Raw genomic sequence first — 26,292 nt, forward strand, 5'->3', positions numbered from 1 at the left:
TGTCCGTAGCACTTGAGCTCAGAAAATACCATAGGGCAGGGAGTGTAAAACCCTGTTTCTTACTGCCCCTCTATGGCACAGCTACTCAACTGGAAGTTAAACGGACCATCTGTACCTCTGACGCAAGACAGTGCTTATTAAAAGTCAGGGGCAGAAACCTGCAATCTGATGCATTCCGTTCTTTACATGGGGGAGGAAGAGCTGGGGGGGGGTGTGGCTGCTGTCCCAGAGTGACCGCCCCCCTGCCTCAGCACACACTCGAAGCCCTGAATCCACAACACCGCCGCTACAGCCAAATGTTACAGTTCTTTTTTCCACCTCCAGAGGGCAAAAGCTTGCCTTCTCGGAAAGAAGGAACTTTGAGCATACGCAGCTTGAAGAAAATTCAGGAAAAAAAAAAAAGTCAGACGCAGCGATGAGGAGGGTTAAGTTCTGAAAGCAGTGGAACAGCACACAGTGACGCATGTGTGCGTCCGGCCTGATAACGTCACGCGCAAGCAAAGAAAGGCACCGCGAGGCACACGGGCAGAGTACGTTTTATTATAGCTGTTTTTAGTGCAGTAAACAGTCACATATATATTTGTTCAATATATCACTTAACGAAAATGCACAAGACAATTTAACATGCTTCCCAAATAACAGCTACCAAAATTAAAACAAATAAATACGCACACAAATCATTTCCGTACCAAAACATCAAGGTTACCAAAGCTTTCAGTAACAAAACAATAAATACAATAAAGGTCAGTGAACGTCACACGTTGCGAGGGTTTCCCCAATTATCCCTCGGATCCCTTTCGCTGGCAACTCTCCAAACAATAACGGGCAAGAAATAAAAGCCATGAATCAACTGAATAAAGGTGAGAAATTGGGGGATCTGCTTTCATCTGACATTATCTGTGTGGCACATTTCTCAGCCGGTCGATGACATCTTTGTGACCGGGTGTGTGCGACCGCACAGGCAGTGGGCCCTCTGCAGGGGTGGGGGCATCTCAGGACAGGAACGTACCGCGTGTGATGTGTACCGGTCGCGTTAGGGACCGCTGGCTTTTGTTGTGAAGAACGTTGCACGTAAAATTTCAAAAGGCAGAAACCGTGATGCCTCCCTGACGGCGGGGGACTTTGGGGGCGATGGGGGTGCCCTAGCACAGCAGCAACGCCTCATCATCGCTTGTCTCAGTCTTGGGGATGGCCTGCAGGCAGGCATCCGGGATACGTGCGGTGTGGACCATGCCACAGTGTTCGCAGGGCCCGTCACGACCGGGCGGCCTTACCCTCTGCATGCCAGTGGCAGCGGGGGGCACCAGGGGGGCCGACAGGGCCCCGGGCTCCAGCAGCGGCCGGGAGCACTCACTCAAGTCACTGTCAGAGGTACCGTCTGACACGGGGATGAGCATCTCCACGTCGTCCTCCTCTTCGTGGCCGGTGCCAGCACCACTGCCGTGGTCCAGGTGCCGTAGTGGGCTGCGGTTCTGGCCGCCGCCTCCGGAACGACCCAAGGAGAAACGGACCCAGCGCAAGCTGCGCGTGACCCGGCTTAGTGCACTGCTGAGCTGGCTCCTCCCAGGGATGCCAGAAGGGGGCTCCGCGGGGCCGCTCTCCACTGCAGTCTCCCCTGGGCCGGCCACCCTCGGGGGGTCAGCAGTGCTTGCTGACACAGACACGATGGCCTCCACAGCAGATACAGGGGGTGTCTTATGGGGCAGTGGAGCCACGAGGCCACCCACAGCGCCGGGAGCATCCCGCCGGTCGCTCTCTGTGTCTGTGTCATCTGAGTCAAGGGGCAGTAGGCTCCGCAGGGGCCCGGTCCGCTCCGGCTCACGGGCCGAGCTCCCGGCGGCGGCCTCTGCGTCGGCCGAAACCAGCGCCAGAGAGCCAGAGCGCGGCGAACGGGTGAAGTTGAACAGACGCCTCCAGAGGTTGCCATGGCGACCAGAGGTGGGGAGTCTGATGGAGGTGAAGCCCAGCTGAGAACGAACAGCCAGCCTCAGGTTCTCCAAGACGGAAGCCTGGAAGAAAGGAGAAATTCAGGGGCAGCCCCAGACACGGTCACAGCAGGAGGAGGAAGGCCTACGCGACCAGCTCACCTGGTTACCAGAGCACACTGGGAAGTCCTCCACAGGAGGGATGAGGCCCTGGGCGATCAGCTGGCCATAAGACGGTGGAGCCTCCCTTCTCAGAAGTTCCGCCTCCACCCGCGACAGCTGGGTCTCAAAAGACCTGAGCACATGACCAGAGAGTCACAGGGTCAGCTGACTGGGTCTACAGCTAGCTTCCATTAAATTGAAACCAGACAAGAAAAGTACAATAGGCTCAATCCAGATAAATAAAAAGAAGAGCAGCAGGCTGGAGGCTTGGTGCATCTTAGAGCAGAGCAGGGAAACAAACAGTAAATCCCCAGGACAGACATGCGGAGGATGGCACGGATCATTTAACCCGGAGTGACGCGTTACATAAACCTAGTATTTCTATTTCAGGGGCCTGTCTATGGTGTAGTCACTTGCTGCCTGAGATGCACTTGGCGGGCCACGTGTGCATGCACGTGTGCACATGGGTGTACGCCTGCGCATACCTTCTCTCAAACATACGGAGTGAGTAGAGCTTGCAGGTGCAGCCCAGGGCGATGACCAGCAACAGGCCACAGATGAGGCTCCCGATAACAGCGGCAGTGATGACACGCGTCGGCACGATGACAGGGCAGCTCTCCTCGTCGCTGCCGTCGCCGCAGTCATCCTGCGCATCGCACACCCAGCTCTCGAACACACATCGGTGGTTTTTGCAGTGGAAGTTGCCCGGTTGGCAAAAGAAGCAGTTCTTCTCGTCCGAGCCATTGGGGCAGCGGTTCTGATAGTTGCAGCGGTCAGACCGGGGGTAGCAGGCGCCGTTACGCGAGCACGGGAACTCATCCTCCCGGCAGGAGCTGCAGTTGAGCTCGTCGCGGCCGTTGGGGCAGTGCCAAAAGCCGTCGCAGCGCTGCTGCTCCGTGTAGCATCCCCAGTCACCTCCGCAGGGAATCTCCCAGGGCAAGCAAAAGCCATCCACTTGGTAGGTGACGTTGAAACCCCGCGCTGCATTGATCTTGTCCGCGTAGAAGTGGACACGTAGCTGTCCGGAGGATGACACCACGGCGACAGGCGCACGCGAATCGAAGGCGGTGAGCACCCGCAGAAGACGACGCGGGTTGTCCTCCAGCCCATCGTAGATCTTGACAAAGTCGCCGTAGCCCGTGCCGTCCAGTTTAAAGTCGGTGAAGCGCAGCAGGACCTTGCGGTGGTCGCCCGTGTCGATGAGCCAGGTACAGTTGCTGCCTGGTGGGTAGAAATCAGGGTAGTTGGGCGAGCTGAAGGTGCCATAGAAGTTACGCAGCCACTCGCCGCACGTGGGCACGTCGCAGTCAATCTCGTCACCCAGGTCCTGGCAGTCGATGCTGCCATCGCACTTGAGCGACTCGGGCAGGCAGGTGTAGATGCGCGTGTAGCGGGACAGGCATGGGAACTGGTTGTAGGCGCAGGGCTGGAAGGAGAAGGTGGCCGACGGGTCGGTGGGGGCACAGAGCTCCTCGTCGGAGTCGTCGCCACACTCATCCATGGTGTTACACTTCCAACTCTGCGGGATGCACTTCCCGTTGGCGCAGTGGAACTGATCCGAGTCACAGCTGACCTCCTCCGGGCGGCCTGGAAGGACAGCGAGTACGTTACTGTACACTAGCAGGGAAACCGCGTGTGCTGACAGAGCCAGCTCTCCCCGGATGACTGGTAAGCGAGCGCCTGCTCTTGTCTGCTTAAGGACAGGTCAGAGCACAGCTCACATCTGGCTGAGGCTACAGGAGTTGGGAGATATTTACTCTGCTCTCAAGTGGAGCTGTGAGGAGGGGGAAACCATTAGCACAGTATTATCAAATAAGGAAGGAAAAGGCCCTTATTTAAGCCTAATGAATGTGCAAAGAAACAGAGAACGACACCAACAGTAAATCTGTGGTGCTAATGATATTTCAGCAGGAAAAGGGGCCACAAACTGCCAGGCAGATGAAGGATTCTCTGCCTCCTCAGCAGCCCAGGCCAGGAATAGATTAAACGGCTGTGCAGCTGTAAAATTCTCCATCTTACTTTTCCCACCTCAGAAGAATAATGACCTTTTCTCTTGTCTGACTCACAAATGAAGTAAACTTCTCACAAATGCGGCATGAAATAACGTGTTGTTGTTTTGTAATCATGAGGCCTAGTCCGAGTGCAGGAGTATAAAGGACCTGACTATCATCCACTTGTCATAGGACGATGCCACCCTGCTGACACCAAGTGCCCCCTCCCCACCTGTTACATAAGCCAGCCTGAAACCCTTCCCGGTCAGGTTGTCATCGGAGTGGAACTTGATCCACACGTGGTCCTGGGAGGAGATGTATGGGGCCGGGATGGAGGAGCCACAAGCTCGGTAGCCGTCCAGGTTCTTGTATGTACCGATGGAGACCCAGTCAGACCCGCAGCGGCGAGAACTCTGGACCTCAAAGTCCTGGAAGCTGCGGAAGGAACCAGAATTCAAGCGTGAGCATGTCCGCCAGAAGGTGACGCATGTTCTGTCCTAGAGTACAGCAGCCAGACGCACGTCACACTCATATTACGCTCAACAGCACGAAAATATACTTAGTGCACGTCGCAGATGACTTTATTAAATAAATCTACCCTCTACTGCTGCACTTACATCATGCTTTCAATTACACTTTCAATGCCAAAAAAAAAATCACTTCCTGCGACGCAAAGGCACTATTTCTGTGGTGGTAACCATGGACACAACATAGGGATAACGAAGCATATCAGTGACGGGTAGCGTCAATACGCAGCCCAGATGATATGTAACAGACGCCTTGGCCACAGTGCAGTCTCCAGAGGACATCGTGAGGACACCAGACGCTGAGCAAGCGGGCGAGATGACTGGCTGACCGGGACGGCCCACCGATAGCACACCTGATGGTGATGATCTCCCCAGGGTTGGCACGGATGTTCCAGCTGCAGTTAATTCTGGATGGGTACTCGAAGGGCCAGCCTGGACTCGTGATCACCCCACTCGAAGCCCTTATTTGCTCGGCCACGTCTCCGCAAGCTGCAGACAGACACACAGCACCAGGGAAACACATAAGGCTCAAGGGGTACCCACATCTCGAGTGAGCTACTGTTGTACTTAAGCCCAGGTTACAAGGTAAACTAGGCCGGGTCTGATTCAGCTAGCAGCACCAGAGGGAAAACTATGGGGTCGCTATTGGTGCAAACTAAATTCTGCGAAATCATAAAAGTCCACAACAATGATAATGCCTGTACACATTAGCCAAAACATGCCTGTTGGGACTGGTGTTTCGTCATGTAACACTCGATTAGCTTGACAGACACTGTGAGTCTCACTTACCACTGGAGAGGCCTGACACGTACACGTTGTCATTGTGCTGAGCACAAATGGCATTCCCTGGGGGGGGGGGGGGGGGGGGGGGGAGAGAGAGAGAGAGAGAGAGAAATGACATCTAAACAAAGCATGTTCAGGCTTCATTTTCAGTTAAAAGTTAAAATACCAGCACACCTGGCATTCGACACACAGAGGCATGAGATCGCATGCAGTTACACGTGACAGAACACCTGTGTTTGCTCCCTTTGGGCTCAGACATGGTGCAGAACTGTAAGAGAAACCACACATGCACTGCAGAACTGCATCTGCATCACTGCCGATACCAAAGAATTCCGATGGATGCATTTTTTATCAATTCTGGACAGCCATGAAGCACTTCCGATGTGTCAGTTACTGTGAATTTATTAGGTGTCTGATATTTCTGACACCTATTTCAGTGCGGGACTGGCAAGGCGCTGTAGCCGCGGTACGTCGGTCAGGCACACGCCACTAATACTGCCCCCCCGCGGGGAGACTGACCTCAGATTCTTCCACATGTGACAGCAGATGGCAATCCACAAAGCAGGCCTGAGACTGCAGCCTGCTCCATCAAGCTCACTTTTCATACTTATCATAAAGCCAGCTCTGCTTGCCAAAACCCTTTATTACTGGGCCTTTTTATTCAGCCAAATAGGAGAGGCTGGTTTAAGGTACACTGCCACCAAAACTACTATAAATTAGTGTGGTCACATGCTGACAGCAAGACAATTAATTGTCTTTCAGATAAAAGGGGTGGAGCCGTTTCAGTTGTTAATAAGTACTGTGGTGTGATGTTTGTTACATGATGGTCTCTTTTTTTCTGCTCTTCCTACATATAACGGAATGAGTTTTTCTCCCCAGGCTAGTTTGCAAATCTGAGAGTGGGCAGCAGCTGCAGCCTGTCCCCTGACGCTGGCTTTCCATTGGACCCTCAATTATGCATGATGGGTGACTGTCGGGGCGAGCTGTGTCATCAGTGGTGAGGCTCTCTGTACTGCACAGAAGCTGCACAACTTTCTGTGCCCCAAAAGCCATTGTCTTACAGGGATCAACGCAGTGCTGACACACTTTTTTAAATTCAGGACTCCCTGCCTCCATCTAAAACTTGTGCGGGACCAAAATACTCCAGACTACGAACACAGAGGATCACACTGTAACCGCTGGCTGAATGCAGTCTTCTGGACAGGAAACGTCTCCTTTAATCAGGTCACTGGTAATACCACTTAAAAATATATGACCAGAAAACCACAAGGACAGTCAAGCCAGATGCAACACTTCACAACGTAAAACTACATTTCATCTGAGAAAACAGAAGTTGTATTAATTTTACAGGGATAACCACTGTAAGAGACACCGTCCCATACCTACTACATACGGGAGCACTTCAGCTGTGTTAATAATCACAGCAACCAGGTCACACAAGCATAACTATCAGAAGGAAATCGGTACATAAAACGATCGTTGTAATTAACCAAAAACCGAATATCTAACAGAAACTTGAAGCTAATTTCTATCCTAACATTTTCCTCACACACCTACACGATGTGACTTCCCTATTCACTGAGAAAAGAGACCCGCTTACCGGCGAAGGTGGTGGCGGCGGCGATCAGGAGCCAGAGGTGCCCAGCACAGCCCCGAACGGGACTCCGCTCGAAGGCCATGACAGCAACAGATGGGGGGGGGGGTCTGCTCGGAGACCTGAACTTCCAGGCGAACCGATAAGCACCCAGGGAGTGAGACCGCACTAAGACCAAAACCCGTAGTGCTAAGGGCAAGGGGAGAGCGACGCTGCGCAGGACCCACTTTTGGACCTGGTATAAACACCAAGTCCTACGCACCGTGCACGGGTGCCCACTAGCTGGGCTAATGCTACTGTTTTTGAGCTACTGTGACACGATATTTCTGTGAAGAAAAAACGTCAATTTTGTAACGTGTTTCCCGACCTAACATGTATCCAGCAAGTGTGTCTATGTGGTAAAGAGCGTATTTATCCGGAGCAATGCTCTATTAGCCCCGCCAGCTGGCAAATACGCAGCTGTTCACACAAAGACCCCCGCAGACTGCCAGCTAGCCAGCTAGTTGAGCACAAACTACCGTAACGCCGATAAAACTGACCGGAGCTATCACGACGATCTTAACGGCATCGAGACAATCTGCGAACCTTACGAACCGACAGACCAATTCAGGTTTACAGTCCTCCAACTGCGGCCAGCTCGAAGTGAGGAGAGACAAAGGCTCCGCAGCCTCTTTGTGTTAGCCGGCTGGCTACTCGCTGCTCCCTCACTCGGTCTGAGCTACCATGACGGGTAGCGGCTAGCCGGCTGTACCTTTAAACACAGAGCCGCATGCTAACGGACTGCCTGCGACTGAACCCCCCCTTTCGCAACCGCCAACCACGAAATAGCTCTCTCTCTTTTCTTCGTTTTTCGGAGATGGTCCACACGGCTCGCCGGCTACGCGGCTAGCTAGCTAGCCGTTCGGTTAGCCAGTTAGCCGCTTAGCAGTCTACCAGCCCTGTCCGGCGACGGGAGAGAAGCGGTCGTGCAGCTCGCGACCGGAACGCGCCAGCTGTGCGGCTCACGGCGGCGAGGATTCAGCCCGCTTCGGCTCGCGCTTCAGAACCCGGGCGCGGGACCGAGAGCCATGGTAACCGGGGCCGCGCGGCTGCGTGTTGTTACAGCCGGGTACCTGAAGCCCGACTGCCTCTCAGCCCCCTCCGCACTCCGGGGGCGGCGGGTCATCCGACGTCAGACATGCGCCCCCCAATGCGCGGGCCCATGGGGCTCCACGCACGCAGGCACGACGCATGAAGGAAAAGCCCGTTTTATTATTATTTCAGCGTATGATTTCTGTTATGCCAGATTTAAAAAAGAGTAAAATATCCAAAAATGTCTGTCTTTTGCAGATAATATTTTTTCCTCGACAAACAGCTACACATACACACGCTGAAGGGTTATGCAATCTTTTACATAAAGTAAATCGATAGAAATTGGTTGATTCGTGGCATAAAAATGCTCTTTCGTATTTTCTTTTCACTTTAATGGAAAAGTAAGTTGTGAATACGTACGTTGTGCAGAAACAAAGTTAAGAAAACCTTGAACGTACAGGCTGCTAAACTTACAAACAGTGACTCCATTAATATGAACGCAGAAATGGTACAGTATTCTCATTATATATATATATATATATATATATATATATATATATATATATATATATATATATATATATATATATATATATATATATATATATAAAATATTCACTAATAATAGTTTCAAAGACGTTTAGCATTTAAGCATCTCAAGGTGTATCTGTGTCTATAACGGTCGATAATAATTTCTGACTGCCTGACGTCAGCCGGATAAAAATGTGCAATATTTTGCGACAACGCATTTTTCTTCCAATAAATGAATATACACATCTATAATAATGCTCTTTTGTGTTCTGACAGATGTTGTTACCTTTCAGCATGACATACAGAACTTGTGTTAATGGCATGGAGCAGACAATAAAGTTAGCAATGAAAACTAATTAATATTGTATAATTTATTTATGTGAGGTGCAGGCGTTGTGTGATTATTTTCAAACGTATCCCTTTCGATGAAAATGAAAGTAAAATGTGTTTTCACAGCTAGAGCCACAAGTCTTCAGAAGCAAATATATGCTGTTTGACGAGGTAGCAACATTTAACCTTACTGTGTATTAAATGTTGTATATAGCGTAATGTTAATTATTAATGGACACACGAACATTAAGTTGAGTCGCGTTGTAACTGAAACTATCCATCTTTTAACTGCGATATTTTACCACTTGAAAAACGTCGCCCATAATTATAACTTCTCAAATATGAAATTGTCTTCATTTAAATAAAAGCAAGAACGTCCAAATGTCTTATTATATTTAAATTATTTTATTAAGCATTTTGAGAACAAAGTAAATATCGCTGCGTAACTATCGAACCAATGTATTACAATCTATAGATTCACATCACCCTAATACATGGAAACTATGCACATCATCAGAAAAATCAGCTACAATGAAAAGCCCGGTGGGGGTGTTGTGAAGAAGAACGTAGTGCGGATGAGGTTTTCCGAGGCATGCGGAGAAACTGCACTTAATTAGCTGTGTGTGGTCGGTTCCAGTGATGATGCATTTATCAGAAAAATGGGAATTATTTGTCGCAATTCTGGCATTGTCACACCTTTAGAACAACGTGAAACAAGAACCAGTAAGGAAGAGACATTTTAATGAAAGGTGTTTTATATTAAGCATCGTTTTAAATGGCACGTCTTTTAAATGAATGATAGTCGGAACGCTTTATCCGCACTGTACGGAGCAATTAAGAGCGCAGTAAGTGTTTACATTAGGGGTATGATTAAAACTGCATCACTGTCTTCTGCAGATGCTGAGAATGTTGCTACTGTCTTTTACTTTTTATCCAAAGTATCTTACACTTGTAGTAATGTGTACAAGTATATTCAGGTGTACTTATACTTATTTAATAAAGCACTGGATTAACTGTTGCGTCTTTCATGAAGCAGTTACTTTTTATACACGGAGAGGGTCGGCGTTTCCTCTTATGGCTTCAGTATGCATAAATGGTTAGGCTGATACAGTACTTACGTTATTTAGGGACAGCAGGTTATTGACTAGATGTGGCCAGCAAATACGTGACAAATTCAGGATGTGAGTGTGACGAAAAGCCCTCAGCGGCACAAATAGCCGGTTGTCTTGGAGACAGTAAGGAGGTGAGTGGGATGCGTACATCTCGCCATTCACACTGCGGACCATGCGGCAGTTTAAATACTGAAAAACATCCTGCTGTTCACACAGCTTCCACCGACAGATTCAGTTAATAATTTAACTCCGATCGGTAAAGTGTGCATAAAACGTGGGGAAATCATTTGTTTTATATAAACAAGGAAAAGAAAAGAGCAATATATCGGTGACCCACAATGAGAACTGTTTAATGATATAACAACTGTTGCCAAAAAATAGCACCAAACATCTGTCATGATTTTTAAAATACGTATTTCCTGTCAAATCTTTCTTTTTCCCCAAAAACAGCAATTAATTTACTCACATGGCACTACGCATTTCTAGGCAAAACACTGACACCTAGTGGACTTTATTTCACACAACAATATGCTAATACTTTTCGCCAAAGCCATTACAACGGTTTAATCAATTTCAACAGCTATTTTACCGAACCAGTTGAAATTATATCCAGCTCACAATAGGCTAGATCATAAGGTAGGTTCCCCACCGAAGCTACCCACAGATCATAGATCCTAATTTCTATAAAGGGTAATGGCAGGGACGGATTACGGACCGGGCCAGCGGGGCTGCTGCCCAGGGGCCCTTGGGGTGCAGGGGGCCCGTGTGGCCCCTAGCCCAAAACAATTTGCAATGCTTATCAACAATGTATTTTCGTTTGTCTATTTTAGAGGGCCTACATTCTTTGATCCTCTGCCTACAAGGGCTCCTGAACCTATAGGGAGGGCGTTTGGCTGCCAAGGGCCCTTGAATTGTGGTGGTTGTGGTGGTGGTGCTGGTGGTGGTGGGGGGGGGGGACCTCGCGAACGTTTTGCCCAGGGGCCCACACAACCCATAATCCGTCCCTGGGTAATGGTGGTGTTTGGAACTCAAATGACACCATTTTAACAATATGTTCGGTCCTTTCAAAGATAATTAATCTACATCAATCGATCCATATTCCATAAACACTTATCCGGCACAGGGTTACAGCGAGCCTGGAGCCTATCCGAGAGGAGGAAATGGAGGGGACACACTGTAAAGGATGCAGGTCCATCGCAGGGTAAAAACAAGCATACATATAATCACTCACTATAGGCAATTTAAAGATATTAATTAGCAGAACTCGGAGAAGAAGCAAACTCCACAAACACAGAATTGAAGGTGGGATACAAAACCATGCGGTGAGAGGGTTTTTTTTTTTTATAAACAAATAAAAAGTAAATTCCTGTAACTGTCTAATTTTGACAACAGGCAATTAAAGTTAAACAAGTTATAGCATTTGTTTAGTGCTGAATGAGAGTTTTGAGTCTGTGAAACAAAAGTTATTCATTTTAGCTGTCAATTTAAACAAGACAACGATTATGCACATGTGCACAACTAGATATGTTACAAAAGTAGATCAATCTACATGCTTTTCCGAATGGCACACAGACACATTTTTTTGTAGTTTGGAAGGTCTTTTATCACTATTGCACCATTTTATCTTCAGAAGCACGATGAGAACATCCGAACTCCACACATAGCTGGAGTAGTGAGACCCCAGACCTCCCCACTGGGCCCCTGTGCTGCACTGACAGAAGAAAATCTAATCAGATAGCGTGTGATCTACATTTCAGAATAATAGAAGTGTTCGGAACATCAGTAATAAGCTGTGAGGATTGCTTGTGTTTAGAATGGTTTATTATGTAGTAGCGGCAAACCTAGGCTTTCAAGATGGGCAGCTTTTTACGCCTTTAAACCTCACAAAGAAAGGGTCAGTCTAGGCCTCCAGGGTGCGTGTTTTTGTTAGTGTCCGCGTAACTCGCGCACTCCCAGTGGTGACTTCTTTTACCTCACGTTCTCTCAGCGTCTGTATGTCCCCCTTTCTGAAGGAGGAAGTGTCCTGAATGCACAAGGCCAGGAACCATATTACAAAGGTAAAAAGCTTTCCCCGTATCTTGAGGAAAGTTTCATTTCCGGTTGTATACTTTAAAAATAAGGCTATTGCCTGACTCTTCCGGGTTTGGTACACATGATAAATACTGTTCCAATAACTTGTGAAGATGAAGTATTGAGGGCTCTAAACGAACAAACACACGGATGTAAAGAGTTTCTCACGTCACGTTATTTCACGTTCATGACAAACGCTTTTCTCCTGATATTCTTGATTTGCGTTCTACAAACTAAATTTATAATGGAATTATTTTGTATCACCACTAGATGGCATTATTGAAAAGGAACTCAGGTTTCAGTTCAAGCTGTGAAATTCCAAAATACGGAAAACATTCTTATTAATTTTTATTTACTGAATCGGCCAATTATTACAATTACAAATAAAAAATACATATGTACAGAAACAAATACATGTTAAAAATCGTATCACAAATCTGGCATCGGTAGGAACTGGAGAGTGTTAAATCCGTACATCTGAAGAAAAAACTAAAAATTGGGCAATACTGCAGCCTGCTCTACATAACAAGTAACAAAATGATCGCGGTGACATGTCCTTGGAGCTCATTGTCCAAATACAACGTGGAAGAATAAAAGGTTTTATTTATTTATTTTGCAGTGACATTCCAATCTAACTGTAACTTATGCAAAATAAATGACAAAACTCTTGCCAAGAAATAGATACACATTACAAGTACTGTTACAAGATTTCTGTAGGAGGATTCGCGACTAAGGAAGGATTTTTGTTTGGATTTTAATATTACTGCCAAAATCTTGAAACACAGACACCAGAAGGTGTCAGCTACAAAACTGTATGTATTGAAAATATTAAAAATGCTTACAGCTACAGTATTATTCTGATGATAAAAACAACAAGACGAGGATAACGATCCAAAATGATTTAATTAATCTGTTCCACAACACAAATATTAGTCTGAAACAGTAATGAAGATGGTCTGGAGTGTAATTCCTGCATGGTAGCTCAGCATCACGCTGTGTTACACAGTCCACAGGCTCAGTCTTCCTGGTTCCGCAGGGTTTTTAGGAAGAAAGGAAAATGCACATTTTTTGTCCTCGCTCATTGGAACAGCATGTTTCACACCCTCATACCGACTCGACATCCCCAGAGGAACGTGTCAGTCCAACTAATTAGTAAGACTGATAAGTTAATGCATGGCACCGAAGACAGCAGATTCCCAGCTAGACAGACACTCTCTGAGGAAATGGACTCTGATCTTCAGTCCCGCCACCGGCTTCTTAAGCGGGCTTTATTTAAACTCCTGCATCGTTTTGCTGCGATCTACATTGTGCTGAAAATTTGGACAACAGCAAAGCCTTCATCTTTCCAGACGCTGTTTGTGTTGCACGTATTTTTGGAAGCTTTTACTTACTCTTTTCCCTTGAAGACACGCAGAATTTCAGGATAGTTATTCACTGTATTCATTAGCAGATGAGGTACAGTCATCAAGAGAGACCTGCGGGCTGTTTGTTCTTACCGGATTCATTCACATGTATATATGCGACTGCTCTAAAAACCACAGGCTGATGTAAGAGCAAAATTCCAAAGATTTAACATAAACCGTGTTCAAATTTTACACTACACTATACAATTAGTTCAGTAACTCGATTTAAATCTATATATACATTCTCATTTGATGTTGTAAATCGTTTCCCACAGTCGAAATTCTGTCCCGTTGTGTGGGTTCTTTTTTTCAATGTAAATTACCAGCAGTCTCAAGATGTCACGTATTTCTAATGGACTGCTGGCAAGCTGGGCTCAGAGAGATCAATAAAGATGCTTCATTGCTCCATAGTTTTAGAAAGCACAGAAGCAAAGCCCACCCCAGGCCAAACTGACACACCAGGATTCTGCCCCATAGTCCCCGAGTCCATTGGACGGGACAGTGCAGGAAACATGTGACCTCTGGGATTTTGGGCTGCTGACTGGCGGGGAGCTTCCAGAACAAAGTGTGCAGGAAGAGGACTCGAGTGTCGATAACTGGCAGTTGTGGAGTGTTAGGAGAGGACTCAAGAAACAGGGACCATGAGAACAGCACTAGAAGACAAAACTGTGCAAATGTATCACAGAACCAAGACTACAAATGGAAAATTTACTTTGACAGACAGAACTAGGCCCGAAGCCTCTACCAAACTTCAGGGACTTCCAGTGTTTAAATCCTGAGGACCACTCCTGTCATCCCCGGAGAGAATGAGAGTGAACGTGCGTGCAACAGGACAAAGGGCCCCTTTCAAAGGCAAACCACGCCATGCAGTCTTTTGCACTTTGCAGAATGCATCACCGGACAGCCCCTGTTCTGTAGCTTCATACAATAACGGGGCTTAAAGACAGAGCCATTTAAATCCAAATATGCCTGGTCCGTGCCCCCAAGCAGGAAATCATATACATTAATGCTGTCCTTAAACTGCCCGTCTTGTGGGAGAACTCAGTGTATTTACTCTGTAAGGAATGTTATGTTCTACACAATGACATAAAAGTGTTATGATGTGTTATCAGACCAGCAGCATGTATTTTTATTGAAGGCCAGGCAGGTTGCAGGGAAGCCCGGCTTGTAGCGTCCTCCACGCCCTGCTCCTTCGGTCATCCGCTTTATCATCAGCCTGCCTTCTCTTCCCACAAACAGGACTTTTTTTTCCTCGGGTTTATCGTTGTTTTTTTCCGAGTCTTAATTAGCGATTAGTTGGAATGATTCTCAAACTGCCTCTTTCTTCTCGTCTGGCGGATGATAATGTTTTATTTCAATTAAGCTAGGGTCAAACGTATTAACGCAGCGGGGGACGCGCGCCGGGAGCTTTGGATGCGGCCGTCAAGCAGCAGGACGGGCGCTTTGCGCTGCGCTCCTCCGCCCCCTCAAACAGCTTTCGGGGAAACATCTCACCGGGCGTCCGCCGCCTTCCAGCGGCTCGCCGCACGGCGCGGTACGCGGATCTGCCGTCCGGTGACCGGGGCTCTGGAGCCGCTCCACTCAGGAAGCGTGATGGAGGAGAGCAGCTTGCAGCCCGCTCCCGCAGAGGGATGCGCGGCGAGTCATTCATCAAAACGTCTCCGCATCATCTCGGTCCACTTGTTCTGACTGTAACATCAACTCGCCGAAATAGCGTCCAGATCCGCATCGAACTGCGCTTTATAGGTTCCTGTATTCGTAATCGGCAAAAATAATAATAATAAAAAAACATAGAGCAAAACACAGGGGGGGGCATTCCCTGTCCCTGGCAGGAACACCTCGGGATAATGGATAAAAACCCAGGAACCTTCCCCACCTGTTCACCTTGACACTCACTGCTGCTGTTACACACACCCGCCACTAGGGGCGCACGTTGGACAGACTCCATCTATCATTCAGCAGAATAAGTGCTTTGAACATTTTCAACTCAAACTGATTTACTCTAGATATCCTAATATTCAACATTTCAGGAAATTAACTACCCCTTCAGCTCTATTTAGGCTATAGGCATAACAAGAAGAATGTAGTATGTAGTAGGAAGATGTGTCAATTAATGAGGCAAGCAATTTGGCAGCTATGGTGCTGAACAGCTAGAGCTTATGAACCAAACTCTGGCCAAACAGACACAATGGCATCATTCACCTGTCATCTACAAAGTAACAAATTGTCGCCATTAGCGATGTGTGTTACAGAACGCAAAGGCGAAGGCAGATTCATGAATGCTGGTGTATCCTGTCTGCTAGCTTGATGAAAGTTGTATTTCTGTCTTGCAGAAACATGTCTCAGTGACAGCTACATTTTAGGGCTGACTGACACACTTTGTCTGCAGGACGCCTCCCATTCTTCTGATCTAGCATGGATTCTCCTCTCAGTTTCTCTGGTAATGATCCATTCTCAAAGCACGCTGATAACATTTAAAGCTACTGCCCTTTATCCCAAAGTGCTCTTTTCTCCTTCTCTTTTCATTTTTTTATAAAAGAAATTGTCATTGTTTTGATGAATCTGTCACGTTTAATCGGTGTGTTCTAAAAGGTGAACATTCTCTTTCCTCTGAGGCTCCGTATGTACAAGCCCAGTGAGCGCGGAATCACAATGCAGCACTGAACTGGAAGCAGACGGACTGCGCTCGGCAATGAGGCATCGCTGTGTGTCACTGTGCCAGTTCGGGGCTGCCGATCCACTGCATTGGCAAGAAAGAATGAGATGGCAATTAAGAAAACAGCAATCATGAGACTGGGATAGCCCTCTTCACACACAGAAAACACAAAAGCCGTACTAAGAAAGCACAAACTTAAAGAATTATGCCCCCTTGAGCATGCCTCAGATTCACCAAACCCCTCCGAGACTGCCCAGCTGGCCCTATTTAACCCTAATAAATGCTTCATTTCAATCTTTATTTCAAACTGCTTACTAGTCTCTCAATGGCTGGACATGAACCCTCTATCCTGAGTGAGTGAGCCTTCCTGTGGATGGAGGCTATGCTATTAATGTAGCCTAGAAGGCACTTTGACCTCACTTCCTGTGTGTGGCAGCTGGACTTCCTGTTTTACGCCAAGGTATTCATCACGTGAAACAGAAAAATACAGAAATGCTGTTACTGTTGTACAGGTGATTATTTCGATTACAGACCTCAATGATCTGCCCCCCCCCCTCGCCCCCCCAAAGAGATGCATAATGGGTGTTTTGCATGATGATGTAAGAACACTGGGAGCTCAAGTGATGTGCCTCACAGAGGTAGTTTTCTGTAATCCACTGACAGCCATCTGCAGGCTCTCCTCTCACCGTTCACTAATGAGCAACTCGTGAAGTAGGCCCAGGCTTCAGAAAGACGGCCCGCCATTCCCCTCGCCCCCCCCAGGCCCTCGGCAGTGTCCCCCCCCAGGAATGCCACCCATCCTATATAGTTGAGGACTCATGGATCACCCTGGCCTTCACATGCACACCTGATTAAAGACAGAGCATCTAAACAATGTGATTGTGGTGTCAGTGAGTCCAACGAGGGGCTCCTATGTTCTAGAACAAAGTATACGTCAAGAGCCCCACTGGGACATATGCTAAATAATTAAATCTACCTTCTGTGTTTCTACATGCCTGTGTTTGTGTGTCTCACTTTCAGCCCTCTTTAGTTTGTTAATTGCGTCCATCTAGTTTTTTTCTACGTAAACGCACATTTCATGAGCAACACAACCTCCTATCCTATCGCCGACTATAACAGAGGAAAGGTACATGCTTTGATTTAGTTTATTTTTAATTGTTTTACATTAGTCAGATCTGCTTGGGGTCGAATGCCAGACAGAAGCACAGAATACAGGGATGGAAAGGGGAATCAGGAGCTTCACTGGGAATCAGGAGCTTCACTGGGAATCAGGAGCTTCACTGGGAATCAGGAGTTTCACTGGGAATCAGGAGCTTCACTGGGAATCAGGAGCTTCACTGGGAATCAGGAGTTTCACTGGGAATCAGAAGCTTCACTGGGAATCAGGAGTTTCACTGGGAATCAGGAGTTTCACTGGGAATCAGAAGCTTCACTGGGAATCAGGAGCTTCACTGGGAATCAGAAGCTTCACTGGGAATCAAAAGCTTCACTGGGAATCATTAGCTTCACTGGGAATCAGGGTGGAGACTGGTATACAGACACAAATAGGACATCAGGAAGTTGGGGAATTTTTGCCAGTGTGTTGGTCTTGTAAGGACCAACCAATTAATTGATGCATTATATATTTTATATATTAATTTATATTAAATAAGCAACTGGTTGAGCAGCAAAATATACCCAGGGGAACCTCTGCTACAGTCAGCAGCAAATTCCCTGGCTGTTTTTTATTGCCAGTCCTCCCCTGTTGATGTAATAGATCCATATGGGGAAGCCAAGCCTAAGACCACCGAGCGGAGTTAGGTCAGAGTAGGCGGAGTCAGACGGGAAAACATAACCAGATTTTCCTTGGAAGTGACAGAGTTTGGGGTACAACATCAGAATATGAGTGAACTATCTGTGGAATCGAATAACACAATATGCATGGTAGGGTAATGTGTGACTGTAGCTGGAAGGTTGCTGGTTCAAATCCCAGGGTAGGCTGAATGCTTTCACTTCTGTGTCCTTGAGCAAAATGCTTAACCCACAATTGCTCCAGGAACTGGGAACGACCCTGTGTTCTCAATCATATGTCACTTTGGATAAAACTGTCTCGTAATTAAATAAAATGTAACGCAAAATGAAATGAATCGAGTGACCTCGCCTTCAGTCGCACCCTCATCCAATGAAATTGCAGCATGGATCGCAGTCTAGACTGCAAAGGTATATGCTTAGTGAAGTCTTTGAAAACCTACACTCATTGTTATCTTTATCATCTTCAGTTTTTTATGTTAGGGAAATATTAGGGGGGAAATGAAGACAAACTCCCGGCGGCTGCTGCGTATCAGTGGGTTTCTGTGGCGTGGCATTTATTTGCAGAAGCGGCCTGTTAATGATCACTGTGGCTGTTTAGGAATTCAGCGCGTTTCAATCTAATCACAGAATCAAAATATTCATGACACACAATGATATCTCCCTCAAGCAGGCGGGTAGCCATTAGCTGTGAAATTCGGGTAATTTATTAACAGTTATCAGAAGGCAGACGCGACTAACCCCTGTATTGGTAAAGTGCTCAAACGCACAGGCACTTTTGTTAAAGTGATACTGAATGATTTATAATGGTCCAGGTGCTGCATGATCCAGCCATTCAATTAAAATGTGTCTCTAATTTTCTTCCAAGATCTTAAGTTAAAATTCAATTAAAACATTATTATTGGGGCCTGTTCAGCGTGTGTTAGAAAAGCTTGCAGTGTAAACGTTAAATAAATACTTTTTCATATCAAGCTAAAGTTTTTGCATTTCTGAGGGTTAAATATCGGGATCACTTACTGATTACATGGAGTTTGGCGCAAGCGTTTCCCTTATTAATGTCACCTTTGTTGAAAATCATCACATCCATCGGCTAGAAGTGCAGCAGCTCAGATCGCACTGGGACACAATCAGTCAGTTTTGCTCTGGGAGAAGAGCGAGGCCTGGATTCTTGTCAAAGCTTCATGGAGGTTTTCTCACGAGAGGAGCGCGTCAACAAAGAAACCTCATTCTTTTCTAATTAAATTATTATTCCAATGCCTTTTTTTTTGAAGCAATCACTCTACAAGCTTATGCTTAGTAAACACTGTAGTGTTTATTGCTCTTAATCCACTCCAGCATTCAGTGTTATCTCAGACCTCCAGTGCTTGGAGCAGATCTTATCTGTGTATGTCTTTATACCTTTTACTTACAAATGTACTGCATTTGTTTGGGAAGAAAAAGCCGATCAGAGTGAGGAGAGACCTGGATTACGCAGAGACCGTGGGCATGTCAGACAGACCACACAGGAGCTGGATACGCGCACCTTGGATCATCGAGGCGTGCAGTGTGGGGTGTGTACAGAGGCTCGCTGTGCAGTGTCCTGCTGATATATCGCTGGGAGCCGAATACTCCTGTGTATGACGAATCGGGTGGGTTTGGAAAGTCCTGCCAGCTCAGTTCTCCATACTCTAAGGACCTGTAAGATGCAACATGATGAAATCCTGCGGCAGAGGGAAGCCGCACTGGGCGTCCTGAAGCAGGATGTCTGTGCTGGAAAACCTTCAGGTAATATGGCGCAGTGTAAACGGTAATTCACTCTGGATCACCAAAGAGGGACATGCAGGATCATGTGATCTGACATTCCTTCAGTGAGTGGAGGTATTAAACTGTGAGGCTACAGCTCTGCCCGCTGAAATACCGCGAGACACCTGTGTTGGAGCTAAATTTCACTGTGAAATAAACGGCACCTTCTGGAACCTTTGGTCCAAAGACATGGGACGTTTCAGTCATACAGGAAAAACTCTATCTATCTTTACAGGACTGCAATAAAATAAGGTCCGTGAAAATCTTTGGAGGTAAAGAGGCTGTGCTTTGACGGTTTGTCAAGTTGATGCGGGACTCAAATACGCATGACCCTGTGTCCACCTCCAACCCGCACCGAAAATGCAGACCGTATACTTTGGTCTTTCAAAGGACTGTCATGCATATTACATGCCACTGTGTTCATCTCCAGCTCAGACTGTTTTAGGCATGGAGGTATCAGAGTGGAAATGGGGCTGCTTGATGGAATCACGAAGGATTACGCTGTCCAAAACGCACGGTTACGCCAAACGCACCGTGGGTTCCGACCTGCACTGTTTACGCAGCGCGCCGTAGTGAGGTGAGACCACAGAAACGTGCCTCAGCGCTGACAGAGATGCCTGGCGACGAGCAGCCGGTACAACCTGTCACTTGTCCTCTCTCCCCGCTTCACCGGCAGGTCGGACCACCGGTTGTTTGCTGTCTGCACTGTGTCACGGGAAATGCGCGCCTGCGCAGATTTTCTGCACGTGTGAAAAACGTCGCTTGAAAACACGCTACACCGAAGCTCTTTCTCTCTCAGCCACACCTGCGTTTATGGAACGACGACGACGGCGTCTCTCTCCCGCAGTCTGCACTGGTTTATCACTTGTGGGCTTCGACCAGCCCTGGTTCTGCATGCCCATCCGCCTAGAGACGCTAGTCAGGGACAGTCTTATGGTGTCTGATGGGGGGATTTGATTGAGATACGCCATGACTACTAGCCATACAGCCGAGCCGCACTGACAGGCTGCCTGCTCTTACTAAGGCTTATTTGTCTGAAAGTACAGCGATTCAAATGCATCTCGGCACAGAAGGACGATCACATTATCCGCTCCTTTGAAATCAGTTTGCAGATTTCAGTCAGCAAACTGTAGTAATTCCCTGGTGGATTAAAAATGTACTTTCTTTCAGATGAAAGTATAAAGACACATCACATCGTAACGACCCTTCTCCTGTGCCGGCAGGCAGTATCAAGAGACCCGCTCCTGCGTTCATTGTTTTTCGTTTGTGTCTCGCTCACCTTATCAGAGCTGCCCTTTAATTAATACATGCATCTAATAAGTAGGTTGCATGCTAATTAATGGATTGAGATGCAATTAAATTACTCATGCCTGCTCCAAGACGGCTAAACTTTATTTAATCCTGCATAATTTCAAGGGGATTTCAGGCAACAAAAAAAACCATCTCTGCATAATTGCTAGGTGCTAATTAAGCAATTACGTGAGGGTGCATTGAGTGAGAATGTGAGGAGGACAAGGGCATTTTTACAGGCTCACTTATTTACAGTTTCGCATCCTCGGTGTCGCCGGAAACGCCAAGTCAAGGGAAGCTCCCAGAATTCAGCAGCAAATGATGTTTGGAAATAATAGAACATTATTACTAGTGAGTGTGTTTACAGTCGGGCCCTCCAGGGGGCGCTGTTCCTTATTTCCTATGTTTACCTGAACCTTCATGATTTCAACTAGAAAATCAGTTACAAAAAAATGGATGGATCAGTTAGTAAGAAAGGCTGCAAAAGGACACACAAAGTGAGCCCTGTGCTCACGGCTGTGTTCCTGACTTCTTAAAAATGCGCTCAGATGCGCATCGTCTGCGTGATTAGCGGCTCGTCGTCGCTAGCGTTTTGCTTCCTTGAAACACGAAGCGGGGATTCCTGCTACACAAGCTGTCCTCCGCAAACACAAAGCATAAACACTGACGCTGTTTTCAAACCTCACGCTGATCCTCCTAGAATTGCTATCGGTAGCAACCCCTCCAAAGACCGCCACCTCGGCAATTAGTGCAAATTAACAGACATTTTCAGAAGAGCTCTCGTGCATAAAATGGCTGCTTTGTAGTTCGAAAATCCTACACTGGCCCCAGGGTGGGCAGTTTCCCAGCAAATTGCCTAAATCCTATAAAATGTGCTGCAATCTTCTGGCACAGACACAGGGTAATGCTTTAAAAACAATTTAGCAACTGTCATTGCTGTAATTACGTTAACTAATTACCATCCTGGGTAAACAAATAGCTTCATATAATACAAGGGCTCAATCAGTTTTTAAGAAATACGAGAAGGAGCAGCGACGAGGCGGCACTTTGCGGACTCCGGGGGGGTGTGTGAGGAGGACAGCACCCTGCCCAAGTTCCATGACACACCCATGCTGCCTGTCGTAAACACAGCTGATCCCACTGCGGTGCTATCAGCCAATCAGAGGGCGCTGACCAAAATGGACGACCAAAACTAGTCAAACTGGCATCTGTAAATTCTCTCTGCACGGGTTCTGTGCGTCTTCATGCCTCCGTGTGTGCAAGAGCGCCCTCCGATGTCCGTGTGCCCAGCGCCGCCTGGGACCGGCTCCAGCCTCATCACGGCTCTCATATGGATGAGCGGTTCTAGCAAATGAAAGAATGGATGCGTTTATGTCCACGCTGGCGCTTATCCATGTGATACGTGTGCGTCCACATGGGCGGCTCGGATGCATGAATATTCACACTGCTGTGGGACCAGCTTCTCGTCATGGTTGACTCAGACAGGCTCCTCAATCAGCCACACTGCCCACGCTGGGCCTTGGGCCAGGGGCTCGCCTCACCCATCCTAGGAAGCTGAGGATCTGGGACCTCACTGTACAGTATTTAGCTCATGGGGGGGGGGGGTCTGTTTTTCATTAGCTTCAAGAACCGTTAGCTGATTTCTGGTTCGATCGGTCGCTTCGGGGCTGACAGGCAGCCTTTTGAGCTCCGAAAGCTTCTAGCTGCACCTCAGATGATGAATTTATCTTCCCCGTGTCATGACAGTCAGCTGGGGTGTGTCAGTTGGCTTCAGTGCTGGGAGGGTGGCTCGTCCAATCGGGGCGATGCTCTGGCACCATGTGGTTTGGAGCATGTAAGGAAAGCGGATGGGTGGGGTGATGAACCAGACCAGCAGATCAGCTGACCTTCATCTTCACCGGCAGAGAGATCTGACAGAACATGGAAAATGTGCACGAAGGCCATTTTCCACTTAAGTCTCTTTTTACTATCTAGTGGTGTCACGTGTTTAGGGACAGTGCATTCCAGTGCAGAAATGAAACCAGCAGCCGGGCAATAGTGGGAGGGGGGAGCAGGTCGGCTGATGGCAGGGCCGAAGGGAAAGGTTATTTTGTACTGGTGTCTCTGCATTCAGAAAAGACGTGAAATGGAGGGTAGAGGGATGATGCTTTTTAATCCCAAACTGGGGGGGGCGGGCGAGGGGGGGGCATGTAGGGGTATGAAATTCCTCCCCCTCCTGTTCCTCATCCTCTCATTTCCTCACCTGAATTTTGCTTGGAGTCGGTCCACTGCCCTCGCTTCAGTGGGCATGATGTGCTCAATGCGCATGAACTGCGTGCAAGGGAATGGCTCAGAGACGCGCATTTACTGCGCTGCTGGTCCGTTAGCCTTCGCCCCGTCACTGTGGTCATGCCCCCATCCTGCCTCTCTGGGTCGGACTTTATAATCTTTTAAACACTTCCCGACACTACACGGCCTAGGCTGATCGATGCTCTCCGGCTGCGTGTATGCACTGGACCGCGCTGTTCTCAGGCCACCGGGCCTCGGTTACAGTGACCGGTGTTCCTCTCTGACCGATCCTCCTGCTAGGAGCCCCTTTGATCCGCTGAGAGGCAGCCTGCTCCGGCACTGATGCCAAGTCCGTCACTGGGACAGGATGGGGCCTGAAACTGACGCCAGGCCTGAGACCTGCTCTGCTCCTGACAGACGGCACAAAGCAAGAGAGCTGCCTTCCCACGTCCCACGTAACCCAAACCGGGTACTACAGTGTAACCTGATCCAGCTATTACAGCATACTACAGTGAAACCCAAACTTGCTATTAAAGCATATTACAGCATAACTGGACCAGGTATTACAGCATTATATAGAGTAACCAGCCCGGGTATTACAACATAGTACAGTATAACCCGAACTGGCATTACAGTATATTACAGTGTAAGAGGATCGGGTATTACTGCATATTACTGTGTAACCTGATCGGGTATTACAGCAAATTACAGTGTAACCGGATTGGGTATTACTCCATATTACAGTGTAGCCCGATCGGGTATTACAGCATATTACAGTGTAATCCGACTAGGTATTACAGCATATTACAATGTAGCCAGATCGGGTATTACAGCATATTACAGTGCAATCCGACTGGGTATTACAGGATATTACAGTGTAACCTGAACTGGTATTACAGCATATTACAGTGCAACCGGATTGCGTATTACAGCATATTACAGTGTAATCCAACTGGGTATTAAAGCATATTACAGCCTAACCTGACCAGGTATAACAGCATATTACAGCCTAACCTGACCAGGTATAACAGCATATTACAGCGTAACCGGACTGGATATTACAGTGTATTACAGCATATTATAATGTAATCTGACCAGGTATAAAAGCATATTACAGTGTAACCGGATTGGATGTCACAACATATTGCAGTGTAATCTGGCCAGGTATTACAGCATATCACAGCATAACCCAAAAGGCCATTACATATTACAGTGAAACCTGAGCAGGTATTACAGAATAATACAGTGTAACCCGACGAATTATTATACCATATTACAAAGTCACTCAATCAGGTACTTCTGCATATTACAGTGTAATCCAAATGCGTATTACTGCATATTATAGACTACCCCAAACCAAGTATTACAGTGTAACCTGCCTGAGTATTACACTGTAACTGGATTGGGTATTAGGGGTGAGCCACAGCAAATCCCATACGCTTATTTATGTCCATTTTCCTGTTTCTCCACAGCATGACCTGTGAATGGATGGTCTTGTGTGTTTTTGGGGGATGTGTATCTACATCACCCAGCAAGCAGGTTAAGAGGGCTGAGAAAGGCCAGCGGCTTTAATACTGACTTAATTAGCCACTTTGGAGCTTCTGAGTAATCAACGCGACTAGTGAAAGTGATTAAAGTCCACATGAATGACCCTGGCGTGTTCCGACATGCTGAGAGGATATTCCCAATTCAGCAACAGGAAGCTGAAATGTAGTCATCTGCAGCTGATCTCCGGCCTGCCGTCTGCGGTCACGTGCCGCCTTGGACCATTAGGGCTGTCAGGAGGAGAGCGGGAAGCGGCAGATAAAGCGAGAGGGAGTCCTCATGCAGATCTGCGAACCCGCACGCCCCCTCCTGCCAGCTGCCTGCCCCTCCCTCAGCAGAGATCCCGTTATCATGACAGCTTTTCGAAAAGGATACGTCCGCCAAGGCGGCGCCCCCATCTGACTTTGATAGAAACTGTACAGTTCTTCATTAGGAAGTGGAGATAATGCTCACTGCGTCCCAGTGGGACCTTGCTAGAGACGCTCAGGACGTGGCGGACCGGAACGCGGCTCCACCCAGCGCCATGGCACCGTGCCGTGGCCTCACCCCCCCCCCCCCCCCCCCGAGGGGCCCCCATGGAGACCATGACCTGAAGTGTCACTCTATGTGGCGGAAGCTTCCACTCAGGCTCAGAGGGAAGTGAAGCAAGTTGTCCACTGGGGGGCGCTTCGACTGCCACATGTAAAACACGTGCGATAGACGTGCAACCCTTCCGGAGCCTTATATACCCAAAACACAAACGCAAATCACAATTTGCTCATTAGTGCAAAAAATAACCCATTCTCAAGAAAAATACATTTTTAGGAATTCTAATCATCAGTGTTGTGGGGGGAAAAAAACAGAAGCACCTTCAAATGAAAATGTGAGGCGTTTTTAAGATGAGGCGTGTAACAGGCGACAGACACACTTCACACGCTGGAGCGGTGGCTCCCGGGACGACCTCTGGCCTCTGAATTAACACATCAGACAGAGCAGAGTCCAAATGATCACAGTCGTCCAAATGATCATATCAGGCACAGATGGAGGCGATCGCAACGGCTCCAGGACACAGAAAAAGACATTAGGAAATGTCACTGTGAAGCCACGTTATCCCTGGCCAGAGAGGAGCCTCTTCTGCCTGTTTAAAAAAAGCATTTTAAAAAGCCATTGTTTGTACCTCGTCACATGTGCAGAATCTTTGTTTCAGATTCCTCCGGGGGCCTTGGGCAACTTCTCGATATTAACATGATCACAGATACGCAGAAATGTGTTACAGATGTTAAACTCCAAAAACCTGTTAAGAAATAACACAAAATAAAACATAAAAAGCGCGTGGCGACGTTATTAGCCAAGTTAAAGTGCAATGATAAATGTTTCGGTCTCCACAAGGAGCCCACAGCCCCCCCCCCCCCCCCCGGCCCCCTCCCATCGGCTTGGTTTAATCTGCGAATCTGGCACGGTGAACCTGATCTTAATCACGTTCCT

The 26,292-nt window shown here is 47.5% G+C and overlaps 1 protein-coding gene across 1 annotated transcript; it reads right to left on the reverse strand.

Annotated features, from left to right (window-relative positions):
• Nucleotides 1-524: 524 nt before the first annotated feature.
• On the reverse strand, nucleotides 525-8,173 carry lrp12 (low density lipoprotein receptor-related protein 12). The gene is made up of 7 exons (XM_048993376.1): nucleotides 6,989-8,173; nucleotides 5,395-5,451; nucleotides 4,959-5,094; nucleotides 4,311-4,513; nucleotides 2,573-3,674; nucleotides 2,088-2,220; nucleotides 525-2,009 (listed from the first exon to the last, which is right to left on the reverse strand). The coding sequence occupies exons 1-7, from the start codon at nucleotides 7,065-7,067 to the stop codon at nucleotides 1,143-1,145; spliced, it is 2,577 nt and encodes an 858-aa protein (XP_048849333.1). The 5' UTR covers nucleotides 7,068-8,173; the 3' UTR covers nucleotides 525-1,142.
• Nucleotides 8,174-26,292: the final 18,119 nt, after the last annotated feature.

This window comes from Brienomyrus brachyistius, chromosome 23, assembly GCF_023856365.1.
Source record: "Brienomyrus brachyistius isolate T26 chromosome 23, BBRACH_0.4, whole genome shotgun sequence".
In the NCBI taxonomy this organism is placed as follows: Eukaryota; Metazoa; Chordata; class Actinopteri; order Osteoglossiformes; family Mormyridae; genus Brienomyrus; species Brienomyrus brachyistius.

What these genes read in the sequence shown, in the direction of transcription:
- lrp12 (XM_048993376.1), bottom strand. Translation starts at nt 7,067, where the DNA reads ATGGCCTTCGAGCGGAGTCCCGTTCGGGGCTGTGCTGGGCACCTCTGG. An exon ending in CGCCGCCACCACCTTCGCCG is followed by an intron (nt 5,452 to 6,988) that starts GTAAGCGGGTCT and finishes CCCCCCCCCCAG; the next exon opens with GGAATGCCATTTGTGCTCAG. An exon ending in CAGGCTGGCTTATGTAACAG is followed by an intron (nt 3,675 to 4,310) that starts GTGGGGAGGGGG and finishes CTGTCCTTCCAG; the next exon opens with GCCGCCCGGAGGAGGTCAGC.